The sequence below is a fragment of the Rhamphochromis longiceps genome, linkage group LG3 (assembly GCF_057381845.1).
Source record: "Rhamphochromis longiceps isolate RC_006_pf linkage group LG3, R_longiceps_female_GT1.1, whole genome shotgun sequence".
Lineage (NCBI taxonomy): Eukaryota > Metazoa > Chordata > Actinopteri > Cichliformes > Cichlidae > Rhamphochromis > Rhamphochromis longiceps.
The window spans coordinates 30,999,146-31,021,273 of NC_140559.1; the positions used below are offsets into that span (position 1 = coordinate 30,999,146).

Consider the following 22,128-nt stretch of genomic DNA (forward strand, 5'->3'; position numbering starts at 1 on the left):
TTTTTCTCGATTGCTAAAACACATTTCTTGAAACTACGCCTCATATCCTCACAACAGTAAACACAAATCCATAACATCTCACTCAATTTCCCAAACATCCTATTTCCAGGTCAAAATGAAGCTCTACACCCAAAACTATTCACTCCTGCTGAAAAACCAAACTTTGCCCTCAGACATCAAACACAAGCCCTCAAAAACACACACACTACAACAGAGTTTTGCACACTGGTACAATTAATTCAAAACAATAGTTCCAAAACAAATAGGTTGCTTATGGTTCTCCCCTTCAAAACCCTTGTCACATGATAAACACAAAAGACGCAACCAATGTATGTACAGTGGCACATTGTCATTCATGTACTATACAGTACAACACACACCAGAAACATTATTCCACCTCAGCATCTTGTCTTTGGTCTGGGTCAGGCCAGAGAATCTCATCCACATCACAGGCTGTATTGGCCCCAGCCAGGCAGCGGGGGTAAAATCCTCTTGCATGCCTGATCCACCCCTGGCATGCATCTACTGATATGTCTAGGCAGGCCTCTTCCATGGCCTGAAGGAGGTGAACACGGACATAAGGTTCTCGGTCATACACTTTCCACCGCCATGCCGAAAATAACTCCTCTATCGGGTTTAGAAAGGGAGAGTATGCAGGCAGAAATATATTAGAAAACCTTGGGTTATTGGTAAACCAGTCACGAACCAGAGCAGCGCGATGGAAGCTGACGTTATCCCACACAACAACGTAGTGAGGCTGCTCTGGCTGTGCTGGTTCCCTGTAGTCCAGCTGGAACATATGTTGTCTTAAACCATCAAGAAAAGCAAGGAGAAGCATAGTGTTATAGGGTCCTAGTACGGCATGGCGGTGGAGTACCCCTCGTTGGCTGATGGCTGCGCACATAGTGACATTCCCCCCACGCTGACCAGGGACATTTACAATAGCCCGATGGCCAATTATGTTCCTCCCCCTTTTCCTTCTTTTGGTCAGGTTAAAACCTGCCTCATCCACAAAGATTATTTCATGGGGAACAGGCCGTCCTTCAATCTCAAAGATTCTCTGCAAAACACATAACACAGTAGAGTCAATCGGTACCCTGAACCACAGTTCAAGAGTGCTGAAATGGCAGCATAAACTGCCATGCTGTGATGGTACACAATACTTTATACAGTATCAAAACTCATACCTGAACATATTCCACACGTTGGTTTTTCACTCTGTCAGAGTTTCGTTCGAAAGGGACTCGGTATGCCTGTTTCATCCGGAATTGATTCTTTCGGTCAATTGTGGAGAGGCTGATGGCATTTATGCCTCGAAAAAGATGATCATCCTCAATCACTCTCCTTTGAATCTCTTGCAGGCGGATTACATTATTTGCAGTTACCATGTTTACAAGTTCCCTCTCTTGCTCCTCCGACAAAAGCCTTAACCTGCCTCCACCAGGTGGTCGTCTCTGTGTCCTACAAAAATAGAAGCACTCATTACTGTAACTGTCACACATTCATTTTACAGGCAAATAATGGAAACATACTGAAACTCAAGACACATAAGTTCAGTAACTTAAACGTTACTGTACAAAGCAGTCTTACTGCAAGTACACCTACCTGTTTTCCTCCCTGAAGGTTCTGATGATGGAGGCAACAGTGAAGCGACTCAAATTTGGTTGTACTCGTTGCCCAGCCTCCCTCATAGTCATCCCATGGACAAGGACATGGTGAACTAAAGTGGCTCGAATTTCATCCGAGACTGACTGTCTTCTTGCCCTTGCTCTTCCCCTTCCTTGTCGCCGTCGTTCTCCACCTCCACCTCCTTCACCACGTCCTCCTCCTCCTCCACCTCTCCCTCCTCCTCCACCACCTTCCTGTTGTCCTAGACCACCTCCTCCTCCTCTTCCACCACGTCCTCCTCTTTCACCACACCCTCCTCTTTCACCATGTCCTCTTCCTCCACCACGTCCTCCTCCTTCACCACACCCTCCTCTTTCACCATGTCCTCTTCCTCCACCACGTCCTCCTCCTTCACCACGTCCTCCTCCTTCACCACGTCCTCTTTCTCCACCACGTCCTCCTCCTTCACCACACCCTCCTCCTTCACCACGTCCTCTTTCTCCACCACGTCCTCTTCCTTTGCATCTCTTTGGATCCATTGTTTCAAACCTGAATGAGCTGACTTTGGCCCTTTTATCTATCCATCGCAGGTTCTGATTGGTGTGTGCTAAATTTTGACTCCTAGTGTTTCCACCTGGTTAATTGTGTGCTAATTGAGCTCAAGCTATGCTGACTTAAGTTAACATTATTGCATGCTAGTGCTTTCTAAATGACTACATGGTGTAAGCACTGTAAAATGTAGGGATTTGTGTGTAGAGTTTTGCAGTAACAGTTCACCAAATTTGAGTCATGTGTCAAAGCAGGGAATAGTGTTTATAGTTCAGGGAAATGGGTGAGCTTTTTGAACAATAGCGTTACGGTTTTGAAATTTTAGTTTAGAGGCCTGGTTATAGTGTTTAAGCAATCGAGAAAAACTGTAATAATAATCCGTGCGCGTCATCCCCATCGAGACACAGTCAAGATGGTATTTGAATATGAACCATTAAATAAATGAAACCACAGTGTCCTATAGCACTCACTATAGTGTCGCAGTGATGAACCCTGTGTAAAAGAACAGAGGTACATAGTGAAAGAAGAGGATAAAACAGCACTACATACACTAGTCTTTACTGGCATTTTTGTGTCCACAGCTCCTTTATATTAGTGTGTATTTTCTTTTTATTCGAATATTTTTTTTCTTTTCCCTTCATTTAAAAAACATATGAACAAATTATACAAAATATTGATGAATACTGAAGTTATAGCTGGAATGTGCAGAAAATAGGTTTAAATGTTAAACTAAATTATTCAAGTCAGAGAATGTTGAATATAATTAAATTTTTTGCTTGATGCATAAAGTTAAAAGAGTAAAACTAATAAAACAAGTAAAAAAAGAGACTTTTCCATTTGATTACATTTTGTATGATGGGTTATGTAGAAAAAGTAGAATTGGGCTGAAAGATCTATCGCTTTATCACCTCTTCAGGTTGTAAATCGTGTTTTTAAAAAGTAACTAAGTAACTAAGTAATTAATTACTTTTGAAAATAAGTAATCAGTAAAGTAATGGGATTACTTTTTTGGGGAAGTACTCAGTAATTAGTTACTGATTACTTTTTTCAAGTAACTTGACCAACACTGGTCTTGACGCTACATGGGCAACAGTCAGGATAGTATTTGAATATGAACCATTAAAGAAATGAAACTACAGTGTACATAATGAAAGAAGAAAACAAAACAGCAATACACACACTGGTCTTTACTGGCATTTTTGTGTCCACAGCTCCTTTATATTACTGTGTATTTTCTTTTTATTTGAATTTTTTTTTTCTTTTTCCTTCATTTAAAAAAACATATGAACAAATTATACAAAATATTGAGGTATACTGAAGTTATAGCTAAGGGCCTGGAAAATAACCTGATAGTCTAATATAAACAGAGAAGCAGCACAAAAAATTGCCATTTTAATGTTCTTTATTTCTTAACATAGCTCACTTTTTAAAAAGTAAAAGATTTTAAGAGCAAATCAAAGTACATATAGTGAAGGTTACACAGACCCCCTATCAGAAAGAGGTTCTGCTTTAAAATTTGAGAGTAACATGTAGAAAGAAATTGGATTCCAGGGCCGTACAGAGATGTTTCCTTCAAACATCAGAAATAAACATAAAGTGAAGGGTTTTATTTACTTTTTTTTTTTTTTTGGTTTAAATTATTGTCACAAACATCAACTCAAAAGTAAGTTTTCCTTGTTGTTAATTTTTGCATCTAAAGTTATGCCCAGTAGGGAAATTCCACTGCAACTTCATAAACCTTGCAAATATTGGTTGAATATGATGAAAGTGACTCTTGAAGTTGGCAGTTTTGTTTTGTTTAAAAAATAATCATAATTTTACAGTGTCCTGGAAAAAAAAGACACCAGTACAATGAAATAAGCTCTGCAAAATCCATACAAAATAAAGGTGATAAAAATAAAAATAAAAACTAAAATATAATTAATAATTAAAATAAAAAAATACAAAAATTAAAAATGAAATGTAGGCAAATACAGACCTTAGTAATTGTCTTCTTGTGGTATAATGTAAGGAGGGGTTTTTACAGTCTAACTGATTAATTTGCCAAAAGAAAAGACAAAACATACAGAGTTAAAGACTTTTAACAGATTTTCCTAAAGATTTCCTACATGTCTTTGAGTGATTTCTGTAATAAGCAAAATCTTTGTCGTGAAGTCACTTTGATGGAGTCACCGTGAGCTTGAGCTCTACAAATAATTCCTTCCTGGTGTTCTAGGCCTACTGGAATACTTCCTGCTTTCAGTCAGGCTGTAAACATTCAACCAGAAACTACGTCATGCTGCTGCACCACCTTTTTCAACAGCAAATAAATGTGATCTCTCTCTGACCTTGATGTGTTGAAAAAGAGGAAACAAAACAGCCGATAAGGGAAGAGAATTATTCTGCAGCATCAAATAAGTAACAACTATTGAACTTATTCATTGTTGACAGACATGGCCAGTAAGTATATTTACATCTTTCATATTCATTTAATGTTCAGATGCATTTCCCTGTGATAAATCTGATTTTAATATGAACCTAACCCTATTTTACTTTTTTTTTAAAATGTTGTTCTTATATTTAATTCCCTCAATTTATCTTTTATTACTACGTCTAGCATACAGGAGTGTAGACATATTACATTTTCTTCTTGGTGAAGGATAAATCTATATCTTCTTAATATCCAATTTACAATCAGAGGGCACAGTGTCAGTGTTATGAAATACGTTTTTTAATGGGACCAGACATGAATAATGTCTCTGTGATTGTCTGTGACAGATGAAGCTGTCACAGGATGGTGCTTGTTGGGAAAACGAGAGTTGGGAAAAGTGCAGCAGGAAACACCATCTTAAGGAAAAGAGCTTTTGAAACTATGAGACTTCCTGCTGTAGCGGCACCAGTAACTCTGAGGAAAGGAGAAGAAGAGTTTTATGGACAAACACTGGCTTTAGTTGATACTCCAGGCCTGCTCCATCCCAATCAAGATCAAGATGAGGTGAAGAGGCACATCACCAACTGCATCACATTTGCTGCTCCGGGTCCACACGTGTTCTTGGTTGTGATCGATCCAAACAGATTCACGGAAAATGATAGAAGAATAATGAGAACCATTCGGCAGATATTTGGAGAAAACCTAGCACGTTTCTCTTTGCTCTTGTTCACCCATGGAGACATTCTGGAAGCTCAGGAGCGCTCCATTGAAGAAATAATCCGTGAAAATCCATCTCTCCGTTCTATCATTCATCAGTGTCATGGAGGATATCATGTTTTAAATAACAATGATGGGGATCTCACTCAGGTCTTAGAGTTGCAGAGGAAGATACACATGCTGGTTCAGAGAAATGGAGGACAATACTACACTGATGAGATGCAAAGAGAGCCCGATCTGGGAAATGTTATGGCCACCAGTTTCACCATTGGTGTTCTTGTTGGTCTACTGGGACTGGGAATACTTGCAGTGCGAAAGTAGGAATGTGTTACAACATTTTATCAGTATCTCTGATATTAATATTTGATATCATAGAAATCCATACATGTAGAATGCATACTTCAGACCTGTGTCATATGTCTGTTTGAACTTTAGGCTTGTTTTACATTTACATTATTAATTCATACTTTAACTGTTTAGGGTCATAGGCTGAGGTCCATTATTAACACTAAATGGTTAAATGAATGGACAACATGATTTCAGGGAATAACCATCTTATGGATATACTATCTTACATCAGGCTGGACATCATGTTGTTGGGGTTGTTCAGCTTCAGCTTATTAATCATGTATAGATTTTATAAACTGTAATTTTTTCAGTTTTTTAATGAATAAAACTGTTAACAATTTTTTCTCATTATAATTTCAATCATCATGTGATTTACAGAATTTCTCAGACTATGAGAGTACATACATACATATATATATATATATATATATATATATATATATATATATATATATATATATATATATATATATATATATATATATTCAAATACTATTCAAATACTATTCAAATACAAATAAAAATGTGTTGGAGAGATTCAAGAGTCAATTCAGTCTAAATTTATTCACAGCTTTGAATGAACAATGACCCTAAACATAAAGCCAGGGCAACAATGGAATGGTTTAAAACAAAACACATTCATGTGTTAGAAAGGCCCAGTCAAAGTCCAGATCTAAATCCAATCGAGCATCTGTGGCAAGATCTGAAAACTGCTGTTCACAAACGCTGTCCACCAGATCACAACAAAGACGTAAACAAAAAAAAGGTAAAAATAAAGAGAGAAACTAACTAACAATTACATTAATGAATAGAAAACGCACACACAAATTGTTACATGTGAAATTATTTTTGGAAAGAATCAGAAGTGAGACAGTTTGAATCCAGAGCTCAATGAAAAGATGCATGAATTAAACCTGATTATAAAATACATATGCAATGAAGACACGCTTACACTTACATACATGACATAAATTGGTATTTCTGACCGGAAAAAGAGAAATGGGTCGTTTAAGCACTCATGATAATAATGAAAATGTCTCAGTTTTGTTATTTTCAGGTGCAAAGACCTGGATCAATTTTCCACATGCAGCGGTCAGAAGAAAGTTATAGGTTAACATCACTGGAAATGTTCAGGCAAGTTTCTGGTTGAATTGTTCACAGCGCCATGTGTTACTACAGTTTTTTCTGAATGCTTAAACCCTAACTGTGATTCCTGTAGCACAATCTCTAAAACTATTCAGACTTATAGCAAAACCACTCACTGAGTTTGCAAAACTAAAAGCACAAAAACTGCTTTGCACTCAGTTTGCAATTTTGTAACACACACTTTGCAAAACTGTAGGCACAATTCACTGCACAACACTCAATTACCAAATTTCCAACACACTCCTAGCAAAACTATACACATTTATGGCTATTATTTACACTATTTTGCCAACTGTCTGGCACACTTTCACATGTGAAAGCTTTTTTAGATAATTAGTTCACTTTGCAATCAGCCTAAGCACTATAATACAGGTAAGCTGTGTGTGCGGAGTACAATGGAGGGAGCAGAAAGAGTGAGAAGTAGAGGAGGCCGAGGAAGAGGACGTGGAGGTGAAGAAGTAGGATGAAGAGGACGACAAGGACAAGGAGGAGCAAGAGGAAGATGAGGAGGGGGGAGAGGAAGATGAGGAGGGGGGAGAGGAAGGGTAGGAAGAGTAAGAAATAGAATTGCTGATGACATCAGAGCTACAATAGTGGACCATGTAATCAACCGTGGAATGACCCTGAGGATAGCTGGCCAACGGGTCCAGCCTAACTCGAGCCGCTACACTGTAGCAAGCACCATAAGGACATCTTGAAATGAGAATCGGTTAGTACAGTCACTTCGCACAAAGATTTGTAGCACTGCCATATGCCAATGAGAAACACACCAATACCATTGATGTAAAAATACTGAAATTGTTACTTTACAGAATTGCTAGATGACCAGATGCTGGGGGCAGAGGAAGCATGTTCACTGCAGACCAAGTAACCCATATACTCAGTATGGCGATTGCAAATAATCCTATACTTGGAAATAAACACTTGTGTTTGTTTTGATGTGTTTGAATAAACACCAGTACTTGAAGTTTGGATCCCTCTATGCTTATGGATCTATGACAGAAGTATGAGCTCAAACTGACATAGCCTACCTTGTGCACAGAGAAAGCAAAAGCCAGATGTGTTTTGTATTCATACCATCGGTGTGCAGTTGGCGCATTGTGTGCTTAGTAGATGATGGCTTGTGTGTACTGTTTGATACGGAAACACCATTTTTACGAAGGTGTGAAGAGTTAATCTAGCTGTGTTTGCTTTTGCAAGAGAACTACAATGTTTTGATTATTGGGTGACAGGTTTTCTTATTTGTGTGAAGAGTTTTGCAAAATTAGCCAATAGTTACAAAAAATGTGCTTAAGCAATCAGAAAAAACTGTAAGTCAGCATAGCTTGAGCTCAATTAGCACACAATTAACCAGATGGAAACACTAGGAGTCAAAATTTATCACACACCAATCAGAACCTTCGATGGATAGATAAAAGGGCCAAAGTCAGCTCATTCAGGTTTGAAACAATGGATCCAAAGAGATGCAAAGGAAGAGGACGTGGTGGAGGAAGAGGACGTGGTGAAGGAGGAGGACGTGGTGGAGGAAGAGGACATGGTGAAAGAGGAGGACGTGGTGAAAGAGGAGGAGGACGTGGAGGAGGAGGACGTGGTGAAAGAGGAGGACGTGGTGAAAGAGGAGGAGGAGGTGGAGGAAGAGGACGTGGTGAAAGAGGAGGAGGAGGTGGTCTAGGACAACAGGAAGGAGGTGGAGGAGGAGGAGGACGTGGTGAAGGAGGTGGAGGTGGAGAACGACGGCGACAAGGAAGGGGAAGAGCAAGGGCAAGAAGACAGTCATTCTCGGATGAAATTCGAGCCACTTTAGTTGACCATGTCCTTGTCCATGGGATGACTATGAGGGAGGCTGGGCAACGAGTACAACCAAATTTGAGTCGCTTCACTGTTGCCTCCATCATCAGAACCTTCAGGGAGGAAAACAGGTAGGTGTACTTGCAGTAAGACTGCTTTGTACAGTAACTTTTAAGTTACTGAACTTATGTTTCTTGAGTTTCAGTATGTTTCCATTATTTTCCTGTAAAAAGAATGTGTGACAGTTACAGTAATGAGTGCTTCTATTTTTGTAGGACACAGAGACGACCACCTGGTGGAGGCAGGTTAAGGCTTTTGTCGGAGGGCCAAGAGAGGGAACTTGTATATGTCAGTTGACCTGAGAGTGTCAGGATCCTGAAGAACAAAACTTTTCTGTGTGTAAGATGTTTGAGGTTGTTGTTTTAGTGATGGGTTGATTCTGTCGGTTAGGTTTGGGTTGTTTTCTTATTTTAATAGAGGGAGTTTTATTAAACATGGACATGTATTAGAGGGGCCCATTATTTTTGTAACAGTGCACTTAGAAAACCTGTCAAGTGATTTTGTTTTGTACTTTGATGAGCTAATAATTAGCTCTCTTTTTCTAATTTTTGTTCTAAGCAGGCCTGGAAGTGAGTGAATTAACAGCGCTGTAAAAATTTCCGGGAGAACAAACATAAGGTGAGCTTTCCAGATTACAATGGGTGGAGGAAAGGCTACCTGTGGGGACCTGATCAGGTTGTAAGTCCCTGTCTAAAAGGATTGCCGCGAGCCAATCCAGTCCAAGAGCATAAAGAACTATTGTCCTACAAAACAAAACAAAATAAATGAATGAGCTCATGTTGCTAAGGGTGGAGAATCAAATTATTTTTGCTGGAGTCTCCACTATCAGCAATATCTCGTGTCAATGTATCTGGTGTGAATGTGTGTGACTGGACCAAGGTTAGGATGAATAAATGTGGACAAACAATTTACCATGCCGGCAAGAGAAAGGGGATGCTTTGCTTTGCTTTGCTTTTGCCATGAGCAGGAGGAGTGGGAGACTTACTTTTGGGGATGCTGATTTTGGGTTACTGGTGTTGGCTTTAAATAAACTCTGTGTTATTGACTGGGTTTAGATTATGGTACTAGATTATAGTGTTGGGAAAATGCCAAATGCTAAAGGGGAGAAAATTTTGACGTTACTCATGTTACCATTAACCAAAGCAGGCCACTCTAGAAGTCAATTAAAATTTATAGAGAAAAATAACTAAAACAAAAGTAATATTTATGAGTCACATCGGAGATTGCTAGACTTAAAATAAAATAAAATGCAGTTATAGAATAACGAACGCTTATCTAAGTGACCAAGGTTTCTTGCTTTAAAGCAGGAGCAAAGTGAGGAAAGCATATATATTTTGGCTAAGTCTGATAAAGTATAATTAGAATGTACCATTACATTAAGAGGAGCAAAATGAAATCAAAATATGCTATATCAAGAACATGTTATAACACAGGAAATGTGAGTTTTAAAATGAAATTAGTGTTAACACACGTGTTGTTTCTAGGTAGCTTTTAGCTATGATAAAATTTACGAATACGTAATTGCTTATATGCTTAAACTTAATTGAATAAAATGTTTATTTTGTATTGGATCTTTTAGTAGAAAAGGCGCTTATAATGATTTTCTTGTGAAAGGTGACTTTAGGTCAGAGTTAAGGCACTTGCAGCAGCGACAGTTTGTGTACAGGATGTTGATGATCAGATAAGGAAAAATAGAGCGAGCAACCGGACATGAAAGCAGAGCTTTAAGGGGTTTTAAAACGATGAGTCACGTTGAAGAATATATATATAACTAGAAGTAAAAAGTCAGGAACATAATTAGGATCATGCTTTTGATTAAAGAGTCCCAAACATGATAAGTTAGGGAGGTGCAGGAAAAGGTGTTTTGTTTCCTTTGCAGAAGATCTTGGCGACCACAGGGGGGTGAGGATGCTGGAGGCCCGAGGCCTGGTGGACCACAATAGAGGGACTGAGAAAAACCTAATCTTATGCATGGGTGTTCTCAAATGGGAGCTGGTGTTTATTACTGGACCACTTAGATGACATGAGGTTGTTCTCTGATTCGCTGAGCCAAAAGGACGGCTAGAGAGGGTCAGAGCGAGGACACAATGTATTGCGACCTCTGGTGTTCCAGAGGTCGAGAGAGGGAGTATTGAGAGTGGAGAGATATTTTGCTGTTATTGTTAATAATCATCATCATTACCATTGCATTAATAATATAATTGCATTCAGATGTTTAAACATTTTGGTACCCAATTAGCCTTTATTACAGGTGCAGTTATAACCACTTTAAACTGTTGAGTTGAATCTATAATCTTAAATGCTTTTGAATGCTTGTTATAATCTTAAGTGTGTATGTGCTGATTCTGTTGAATTTGAGTACACCCTGTACAGAGTCAGAGTGACAGGAAACTGCAGGCTTGCAGAGCGTTTGCAGAAGTGAAACCGAAAGCAGAATCTAAGTGCAGGTTATTCTGAGGAGCTGGTTAGACGAGGCTATGTGAATAACTAGGGTATTCAAATTGTCTGTTATACTTTTATATTCTTTTATTAAGCTTTTAGTAGAGGTTCTTGATTAAAACATTTATTCAACATAGTACATATAGTTTCAGTTAGGTTATTACACATAAGGATGAGCCTCTGTTCTGGTGAAAGGTCAGAAGTGCAACGGGTGAGATGAGAGAGCATTTAAGGACGAGACACACATACAGTTAGTGAGCGTTAGTAGGCGAGAGGTGACATAGAGGCCGAGTGAGGTCATGACATGTACACACACACACACACATTAGTTAGACTCATTTATAGGTGAGAGGTTAGTCATGTCTGGTTGTAACTGCGAAATTGGCTCTGCAAAAGAGGAACCGTTTCTTGTTGTCTCTGAAAATGAGGAACGGTGTCTGGCAGGATGAGTGGCTTGAACGGGAAGTCAAAAGGTTGACAGGAAATACCGGCCATGAAGATAGAAGACAATGTTCTTTCGAACTGTGTTAAAAGTCATTGTGGTTTTGATCTGACCTATGTATGAAATGTATCTGTGACGTATGAAGGGGTGTCATTAATTCAAACCCTGATGCTATAAAATAATTGTTTGTTCTTTGATTAAGTCGAAGATCAATTCCTGTCTGCGTACAGAGTGATCTTCCCACGCGTGTATTCATTACAGTTTTTCTCGATTGCTAAAACACATTTCTTGAAACTACGCCTCATATCCTCACAACTGTAAACACAAATCCATAACATCTCACTCAATTTCCCAAACATCCTATTTCCAGGTCAAAATGAAGCTCTACACCCAAAACTATTCACTCCTGCTGAAAAACCAAACTTTGCCCTCAGACATCAAACACAAGCCCTCAAAAACACACACACCACAACAGAGTTTTGCACACTGGTACAATTAATTCAAAACAATAGTTCCAAAACAAATAGGTTGCTTATGGTTCTCCCCTTCAAAACCCTTGTCACATGATAAACACAAAAGACACAACCAATGTATGTACAGTGGCACATTGTCATTCATGTACTATACAGTACAACACACACCAGAAACATTATCCCACCTCAGCATCTTGTCTTTGGTCTGGGTCAGGCCAGAGAATCTCATCCACATCACAGGCTATATTGGCCCCAGCCAGGCAGCGGGGGTAAAATCCTCTTGCATGCCTGATCCACCCCTGGCATGCATCTACTGATATGTCTAGGCAGGCCTCTTCCATGGCCTGAAGGAGGTGAACACGGACATAAGGTTCTCGGTCATACACTTTCCACCGCCATGCCGAAAATAACTCCTCTATCAGGTTTAGAAAGGGAGAGTATGCAGGCAGAAAGATATTAGAAAACCTTGGGTTATTGGTAAACCAGTCACGAACCAGAGCAGCGCGATGGAAGCTGACGTTATCCCACACAACAACGTAGTGAGGCTGCTCTGGCTGTGCTGGTTCCCTGTAGTCCAGCTGGAACATATGTTGTCTTAAACCATCAAGAAAAGCAAGGAGAAGCATAGTGTTATAGGGTCCTAGTACGGCATGGCGGTGGAGTACCCCTCGTTGGCTGATGGCTGCGCACATAGTGACATTCCCCCCACGCTGACCAGGGACATTTACAATAGCCCGATGGCCAATTATGTTCCTCCCCCTTTTCCTTCTTTTGGTCAGGTTAAAACCTGCCTCATCCACAAAGATTATTTCATGGGGAACAGGCCGTCCTTCAATCTCAAAGATTCTCTGCAAAACACATAACACAGTAGAGTCAATCGGTACCCTGAACCACAGTTCAAGAGTGCTGAAATGGCAGCATAAACTGCCATGCTGTGATGGTACACAATACTTTATACAGTATCAAAACTCATACCTGAACATATTCCACACGTTGGTTTTTCACTCTGTCAGAGTTTCGTTCGAAAGGGACTCGGTATGCCTGTTTCATCCGGAATTGATTCTTTCGGAGGATGCGGTCAATTGTGGAGAGGCTGATGGCATTTATGCCTCGAAAAAGATGATCATCCTCAATCACTCTCCTTTGAATCTCTTGCAGGCAGATTACATTATTTGCAATTACCATGTTTACAAGTTCCCTCTCTTGCTCCTCCAACAAAAGCCTTAACCTGCCTCCACCAGGTGGTCGTCTCTGTGTCCTACAAAAATAGAAGCACTCATTACTGTAACTGTCACACATTCATTTTACAGGCAAATAATGGAAACATACTCAAGACACATAAGTTCAGTAACTTAAACGTTACTGTACAAAGCAGTCTTACTGCAAGTACACCTACCTGTTTTCCTCCCTGAAGGTTCTGATGATGGAGGCAACAGTGAAGCGACTCAAATTCGGTTGTACTCGTTGCCCAGCCTCCCTCATAGTCATCCCATGGACAAGGACATGGTCAACTAAAGTGGCTCGAATTTCATCCGAGACTGACTGTCTTCTTGCCCTTGCTCTTCCCCTTCCTTGTCGCCGTCGTTCTCCACCTCCTTCACCACGTCCTCCTCCTTCACCACGTCCTCCTCTTTCACCATGTCCTCTTTCTCCACCACGTCCTCTTCCTTTGCATCTCTTTGGATCCATTGTTTCAAACCTGAATGAGCTGACTTTGGCCCTTTTATCTATCCATCGCAGGTTCTGATTGGTGTGTGCTAAATTTTGACTCCTAGTGTTTCCACCTGGTTAATTGTGTGCTAATTGAGCTCAAGCTATGCTGACTTAAGTTAACATTATTGCATGCTAGTGCTTTCTAAATGACTACATGGTGTAAGCACTGTAAAATGTAGGGATTTGTGTGTAGAGTTTTGCAGTAACAGTTCACCAAATTTGAGTCATGTGTCAAAGCAGGGAATAGTGTTTATAGTTCAGGGAAATGGGTGAGCTTTTTGAACAATAGCGTTACGGTTTTGAAATTTTAGTTTAGAGGCCTGGTTATAGTGTTTAGGCAATCGAGAAAAACTGTAAAATCAATTGTTTGACCAAGTTCTGGACCATGGTTGTTTGTACTCTCCTTCCCCAATATTTGAACCTTAACATTATATAAATAAAAGTCAAAAAACATAATTAGGTTCATGCTTTTGATTAGGGAGTCCCAACCATAGGTTGAGGCGTGGTAGGAAAAGGTGTTTTGTTTCCTTTGCAGGAGATGTCGGGACCAAAGCGACCACAGGGGTGGCGAGGATCCTGGAGGCTGGAGACCGAAGGGAGCCACTAGAGAGGGACTGAGAAAAAGGACAGACCACTAGAGATTGACAAGTTCACTGACCAACTTTAGGCTCACTGATACATTTGGTGTGACCAACCTCAAGCATGGAGCGTTCTCAAGTGGGAGCTGGCGTTTTATTACTGGACCAACTAGACGACATGAGTTGGTTGTCTGATTCCCTGAGCCAGAGGATGGCTAGAGAGGGTCAGAGCGATGACACTAGTAAAGTGTGGAGGGTCACCAAGAGAGGGAGTGTTGATATGAGCCAAATATTTTACTGCTACTATTCATAACCACCATCATTACAATTGCATTAATAACATAATCTACAGCATTGATATTTCATTCACATGTTTAAACATATTGGCACCCAATTAGCCTTTATTACAGGTGCATTTATAACCCCTTTAAACTGTTGAGTTTAAATTTATAATCTTAAATGCTTATATACTGATGATATTACTTTATAAGAAAGGCCCAACTCTGAGTACACTCTGTGCCAAAAAGTCCTGACAGGAAACAACATGCTTTTGCAGAGCGTGCTTTTGCACCCAGAAAGTGAAACTAAGCAGAGTGTAAGAGACGTGGAGCTTAGAAGGTTAATCCTACAGTAAAAATAGTAGCTGAGCAAAGGCCTGAGTGTATTCAGCAACCTGCTGCGTTTGAGTTTGCTTGGTAACAGATGACTCAGAATAAGTCAGGAAGTATACTTCTAAAATGTCTTTGTTTCCTCTGTAAAGTGTACATTTTTTGGTTGTTATTTTGAGGAGCCGTTTGGATTATGCTATTTGAATAACCAGGTTATTCATTATTATCTTTTATTTGTTTATATGCTTTTATTATGTCAGGGTTCCTGGGTTGGTGACCCAGTGTTTTCAGTTTTGTCACATTTAGGTTATGTTGCCACATCAATGTTCTCACTTCCTGTTTTTTCCCTGTGTCAGCTTGTCTCTTGTGTCATTAGTCAGATTATGTTCAGCCCTGTACTCACCTGTTTCCAATCATTGCCATCATTCAACATGTGTATTTAAGTTCCTCGGGTTCACCAGTTCTTTGTCGTGTCATTGATGTTGATGTTCGTGTGATGTTGTCCTTCCCGTGTGTTCTCTCAGTTCAGTCAGTCATTCAGTGATCCAGCCAGTCAGTGTCCGTTCACCCTCTGTTCATCCTCTCCTTATAATAAACCTTCACCAGTCTTCACCTACCTGCGAGTCCTGCGTTTGGGTTCCTTCTTCCTCGCCTCCACACAACGCCTGACAGAATGACACGACCCGTGCCACGAAGACACGATTGGAACCCAGCGGACTCGGACCTCTACGAGCGGCAGGAGGCAGCGCTTTCCCGTTGGGCAGAGGAGCTCAGGGGAAAACAGCGGCTCTTCGCGGAGAGAGAGCACGTCTTCGAGGGACTCTCCTGGCTCTGGGCGGGCCTCGGAGACGCCGCGTTCCCCCACCTGCTGCCTCACCTGCACCGGAGCATTTGCCGCGGAGAGTGGACGTTTCACGCCGCGCTTCGGCTGCTCCCTCTCTCGCCGCTCCGCTCCTCGCTCACACACCTGCCGCCTCATTCGCCGGACCTCCACCTTCGCCACGGCACAGCGGCTACGCCTCCCACCTCGGCTCAACGGAGGCAACCGCGCCAGAGGCTCAGCTGTTTACCCCGGCTGCTTCCTCTTCCCAGAGAAAGCGGTGCACACGCCGCCATAATATGGACCATTTTCAGCAACTCCTGGTGGTGAGTGCCAGTGACTGTTTTCCACACCCTTCGTCTGATTACTCCCTTAAAACGCACAGTACACTCACTTCTGATTCATGGGGAGTTTCCTTCCTAGAGGACGATGTGGACTGGGAAGACTTTTTCTGCTCTGCTCCCTCTGAGCTGGGATTCATTAAGGACAACCCCCGCACTTCAACACCTCCGGAGACAGTTCAACTAAAGACTGTAAATGGTGATGGCAGAAAGGCCAGAGCAATCTCCGATAAATCTGTTACAGTCCGTGTGTATGCAAACCCTAGGCCTGCTTACTCTAGGACCGTTTTATCCGAGCCTGCTCCTTCGTCCACCTGTCAGCCTGTTCCGGTTTCATCAGTTCCGGCCACTGTTGAAAATACTCATGCACCCAAACCTGTCAGTATCACTCACCCAGTCATTATCTCCACTCCCGTCAGTCAGCCTATACCCACACCAGTGCCAGCTCCCAGGAGGAGGGCAGCTGCGACCCAGTCTACCTCCACACCCGTTCCTGTTTCTCGGGTGGGGGTGACTGGTGTCCAGCCACCTCCCGCACCTGTCCCAGCGCCCAGGCTGAGGGCGGCCAGGATCTGACCTGACCCCCCTAGAGGCTCGGCTGAGGCTCTCCAGCCAGCGCCCTCACGCTCCGGAGGCACGGAAGAGCTAACCTGTCCACCTGCTAATTCGCCAGCCCATCCATCTCCTCACTCAGCTTTCCATGCCCTAGCACTATCTCTAGTTAGGCTAGCTGACCTGTCCCCTGCTCAGGCACCAGCCTTACTAGCCCAAGCTGCAGCTTTATCCCCCTCACTAGCTCAGTCTTTAGCTCAGCCATTAGCCGTACCAACCTCAGCTCAGCCATTAGCCTCACCGACCTCTGTTTATCCATTAGTCTCCTCAGTCCAGTCAGTTCACTCCCCTGCTGTTCAGCCTTCACTCCAGTCCCCTGTAGTCCAGTCTCCTGCCCTCCAGTCCCCTGTAGGTCAGTCTCCTCCTGTCCTCCAGTCTACTCTAGTTCAGTCTCCTCCTGTCCTCCAGTCTACTCTAGTTCAGTCTCCTGTCCTCCAGTCCCCTCCAGTTCAGTCTTCTGTCCTCCAGTCCCCTGTCCAGTCAGTCCAGTCTGCCCCTGTCCAGTCAGTCCAGTCAGTCCAGTCTGCCCCTGTCCAGTCTGCTCCCGTCCAGTCAGTCCAGTCGCCTCCCGTCCGGCCACCTGTAGCTCAGTCGCCCATTCTCCTGCCGTCTGTAGTCCAGTCTTCTGTAGTCCAGTTACTCATTCACCATCCTGTTCAGTTCCCTGACCTGCAGCCACAGCATCCAGAGCCAGCTGCGAGCTCTCCCGCTCCTCAGCCAGGGGTTTCCGCGCCCGCTGGCCTGGCCGCTCCTCAGCCGACTATTTCTGGATACCGCGGTGTGTGCCGCTGCTCCACTTGGGAGAAAGAAAAAGAGAGAAGCTGACTCTGCGACGCGAATGGACTCTGTGGATCTGTTGTTTTTACGTGTTGTTGGTTTCTTCTTCTAAGGATTAATTCTTCTGTGGAGAGCCTGGACATGAACATTTCTGCTGGCTTTTCATTCCCCTTTCCCTCTGCTGAGACTAGACTGACTGTAGCACATGTGAGTGATAACTTGGCCGACTACAACTGTTGGTGCTGGTCTTCGGCTCAGTATAACGAAACGATTTAGAACTAATCTTGGATTGAGCTCTAGTGTTGCAGACATGCTATTGTAATAACATGGTTGTGATCACTCCAGTCTAATTTCAGTTGTTGGGCGAAATTTTATTTGTGGTTTTTCTAAATTTAATCTTGAATGGCATTTTTGCAGTTTTGTCTTTCTAGTCTGACCTAACTGACTCTTTTACTGCTATATCAATAACTGCGCTGTGCCCTGAAGCGGCTTAATTTTTTTTTGAAATCGCAATGGCACACTACCCAGACGACTCTGACTCAGACATGGAACTTAACTCGCTACCTATGTGCCAGATAGTTGAAAATGTGACTCCTAGCCTTAGCCAACAAGTGGTGGAGTTAAGAACTGAGGTGAATAAGCTTAGTGATTGTTTACATGACTCACTGAACATACAGCAGAGTTTAATAAAGCAGTGGGACCAACTCACAACGGGGACCTCTCCCCCTCCTGCAGTCCCACAGTCTCCTGTTTTCCCAATGGCCGCATCGACACCTCATGTTCCTGCTAGGGACAAAACTGAACCCACCAACAGTACCAATCCATTCCTGCCCAGCAACCTATTTCAACCTACAAATCCTTTCCTCCCATCTCACTCACTCGAGCTCAGCAGCACTTCCAGAGTGATTGCGGCAGCTTTACATCACGCCAAACTGGAGCCTCCTGTGTATGCTGGGGACGGCAAAGTGCAACCTGAGGACTGGTTAAATGCAGTTTGCACAGATGTCACAGGGTGGAAAGGGACAAGTTATCTAAGTTTTTCTACTATGCATGTTTTGCTGTGTTTTACCTTTTTAATATTTTAATATTGTACACTGGCTTATTTTTGAGTTTTACTGCATGTTTTAATGGTATTTATTTGGTGACTTGTCCTGGAAAGACTCCGCCCCTACCTGATAATAAACTGATCACACCTGCGAGAGATCCCAGAGAGGCCAATAAGAGGGCCTGACAGACCACAGGAAGCAGTTCGACCGAGAGGCTAGAGAGACGGCCAGGAGTAAGTGGTGTCAGGCGGCAGCGCCTGCAAGCCGAAGGGGCTGGTGGAGCTGGGCGTTAGGGGAGGACAGAACACCAGCGCGCAGAGGACCAGCGCACAGGGCACCAGTGCAGAGAGTGACAGTACCAGCGGGGAGAGCGGAGACAGCACCAGCGGAAGGCACGGGACGGCTGTGTGGCTTTGCAGTTTTAAAGAAGCGGCGGGCGGAGTTGAGAGCTCTGCCCACCCGGGGTAAGTCTTCGACTTATCCCCTTTTATTGAATAAAAACTGCCGGAAGAATAGTGACTGCCGCTCCTCCCTTTCTCTAGCATATCAAGACGCGAATGCGGAAAGGAAGGAGAGGACTCCGCTGGGTTTCCCTTTTACTTCGCTGGATTTCTTCACTCCCTGGGACTTTTATGCCGTGGTGGATCCCACTGGACTTTTAATGTTGTGTTTTATTGATTTTTATTGTGTTATCCCTTGGCCAAGGTTGTTTTAATTCATTTTACATTTTTAACTATTTAAATATAATAAATTATATTTTTAATTCTACAGTTTTTTTATCATGTGCTTTCCCTTGGCGGCTCCACTGCTCTGCCCGCTTTAAGGAAGGTTTCCTTCCTTTTAAAAAAACACAAACCACCTTGGAAATAAAATCAGCCTTTCCGCTCCGTTACACATACAAAGCCTCATTGAATCTAACCGATGGGCAATTGCTAAACGAACTGCCACACTTTCTTGCAAAAGAGCCCGGGAAATGGTTCAAGGCATTGAGCTCCCACATCACATCATGGGCTCAATTCTGTCAACTGTTTAAGACCGTTTTTCTGCCCTCCGACAGCCAAGAACGCATTCTGAGAGGAATTTTGGATCGTGTTCAGGCTCAGGACGAACCGCTCCCAACCTTTGTTGCCCACATGTTGAGTGAGTTTGACAAACTGAAGAGTCCTCCACCTGAAAAAGACAGAATCGACCTAATTAGTAAACATGCTCTTGAAAAATACAGAGTTGCCCTGTATGGCGCTAATGTCACTTCTGTAATGGACCTGCTGCTACGTGCTCATGAGCTTCACTCAGTGCTTAGACCACAAAGACCACAGCCTGCTTTATGTGGCAAAGACAACTATAAGCCTGAACCGTACTGCTTCAAATGCTCTCAGTCACTACACGCACCTGCCCAAACTGTAACACCCAACCTCATTTGCCACAACGAGCCTCAAACACCACTAGGCATGGCCCAGTCCAGCCATTGCCGGCACCTGGCCCCTCTGACCCTGGCCATGAAAAGGTGGAATTAAGCAGCACCACATCCCAGCCACAATACAGGCAGTCGGGAAACTACAGGGGGGGGAGGACATTTCACAGAGGCCAACCTTCCCCCAGTTACTATTGGAGCCTCACACGCCTGATTCACCACAGGGTGGACACAGTCTTGGACACTTGGAAGACAATTTTTCACAAGTCCACTGGAATACCCCACTAAGAACAAAAGTGAACTTCAATGCTTCATCTGTGGATGCTACCCTCGACACGGGTGCTTCCCTCTCGGCTGTACGAACAGATCTCATTCAAGTAAATGACTCTTACCCTAGAAACACAAGTGAGTGGAATGGTCCTGCAGTTAACCTCACCAATAATGCTCCCTGTATCCCTGAGGGTGTTATTTGGCTCAATATTGGATTCATGAACAAGAGCTTTTACCGGCATTTTGCAATAATACCGGATTTGTCCTCTCCTTTCATTCTGGGAATGGATTTTATGGCAAGAGCTTCTGTTTCTATTCACATTCCCACTAGAACAGTCTACATGGGCAGCTCCTGTAGTCATTGTAAATAGAGCGGCCGCAGAACCAAGGTTTTGTGTGGACTTTCGAGGGCTCAACCAAGTTACCCGAAAAGACTCTTATCCCCTGCCTCGTGTAGATGAGTCTTTGGACTTTCTGGCACGGGGAAAGTTTGTCCCCACATTGGACTTAGCGCGAGGCTATTGGCAGGTTGCTGTAGCAGAGGACTCGAAGCCTAAAACTGCCTTCATCTCTCACTCTGCAACGCACCTGCAACTTTTCAGAGACTCACGAACTCTGTGAGGACCATGTCACATCAGCCCTGATCCTGTCATTTCCAGACTTCAACCGTTCCTTTTCCATTCACGCCGATGCATGTGACATTGGTCTTGGGCAGTGTTGATGCAAAAGGATGACAAGGGTCGTGAGTATGTTATGACTTTTGCTAGTTGCTCCCTTCACAAAGCTGAACTCCCCTACTGCACTTCAGAGAAGGAGTGCCTTGCTGTGATATGGGCTCTGGAACACTTCCACCCATATGTTGAAGGTGTTCATGTTACCATCTTCACTGACCACAACAGTCTCAGGTGGCTCATATCTCGTCAAACCCAACGGGCCGACTCGCCCGCTGGTCACTTCGTTTGCAGTACTTTGATTTCACAATAGTGCACAAACCTGGTGCACGAAACAAAGTTCCCGATGCACTGTCACACAACCCTTTGCCTCTGACCTGTGACAGGCTGACTGATCTTTTACCAGATCATGCTGTCATGGGCAGCCTGGACATTCGTACTCTACCCCCCGTCATTCTGGCTGATCGTTCACAATTGAGACAGCTGCAGTTAGACGATCATGTCACAGGTCCACTCCTCAGAGACATTGAAGCAGACTCTCTGAACAGCTGGGACAATGCCACCTTGTTACAGTATGTTGTGTATGACTCTCTTTTGTATCACAGAGAACCCAAGTCCACGTCATGCTCAGTGTGCCAACTCACCAAGCCAAGTCAGAAAAAAGCAGCTGGTCTTATGGTTCCCATTGTCCCTCAGAAACCCTGGGAGTATGTGGGTGTGGATTTTGTTGGGCCACTTCCCTGCACCCCCACTGGTAATGCATATTTGATCGTGTTTGTTGACTATTTGACTAAGTGGGTTGAAGCCAGTGCTGTCAAAGAAGCTACCTCTCAGGTAGCAGCTGATAAATTCGTCACTGACATTTTTGCTAGACATGGTACACCCACTTACCTGATTTCTGACAGAGGGTCTCCTTTTGTGAGTGAGCTTTTTGAACATGTTGTTTCTGCCTTAGGCTTGGTGCACAGACTCACTACGGCATATCACCCTCAGACAAATGCTACTGAACGCGTCAACCGGACTCTGAAAACTGCAATCCAAGCTTATGTAGGTGATAAGCACACATCATGGGACAAGTTTCTCCCTCAGATTTGCTTTGCTCTGCGTACCTCCCCCCATGACAGTACAGGTATGACTCCTGCCATGATGCTTTATGATCGTGAGTTAGACACCCCGCTTGACCTTATCACTCAGCCTTCTACAGCAGGTGTTGATGAACCGGGTGTGCCTTACCCTGAGACTCTGAGAGCCTCCCTGCAGGAAGCTCACGACCACGCCAGAGCAGCTTTGGACTATAGCCA

At 43.1% G+C, this 22,128-nt stretch overlaps 1 protein-coding gene and 1 long non-coding RNA gene across 2 annotated transcripts; one reads left to right on the plus strand and one right to left on the minus strand.

Moving 5' to 3' along the window:
* Window positions 1-5,008: 5,008 nt before the first annotated feature.
* Window positions 5,009-5,605, plus strand: LOC146674091 (GTPase IMAP family member 9-like). The gene has a single exon (XM_085401041.1). The coding sequence runs from the start codon at window positions 5,009-5,011 to the stop codon at window positions 5,603-5,605; it is 597 nt and encodes a 198-aa protein (XP_085257167.1).
* Window positions 5,606-12,691: 7,086 nt separating this feature from the next.
* Window positions 12,692-13,555, minus strand: LOC146674092 (uncharacterized). The gene is made up of 3 exons (XR_014909108.1): window positions 13,377-13,555; window positions 12,956-13,238; window positions 12,692-12,828 (listed from the first exon to the last, which is right to left on the minus strand). It is a non-coding gene; the product is annotated as an uncharacterized LOC146674092 (long non-coding RNA).
* Window positions 13,556-22,128: the final 8,573 nt, after the last annotated feature.

Excerpts from the sequence above, each read along its gene's own strand:
- LOC146674091 (XM_085401041.1), top strand. The coding sequence starts at position 5,009 with ATGAGACTTCCTGCTGTAGCGGCACCAGTAACTCTGAGGAAAGGAGAA.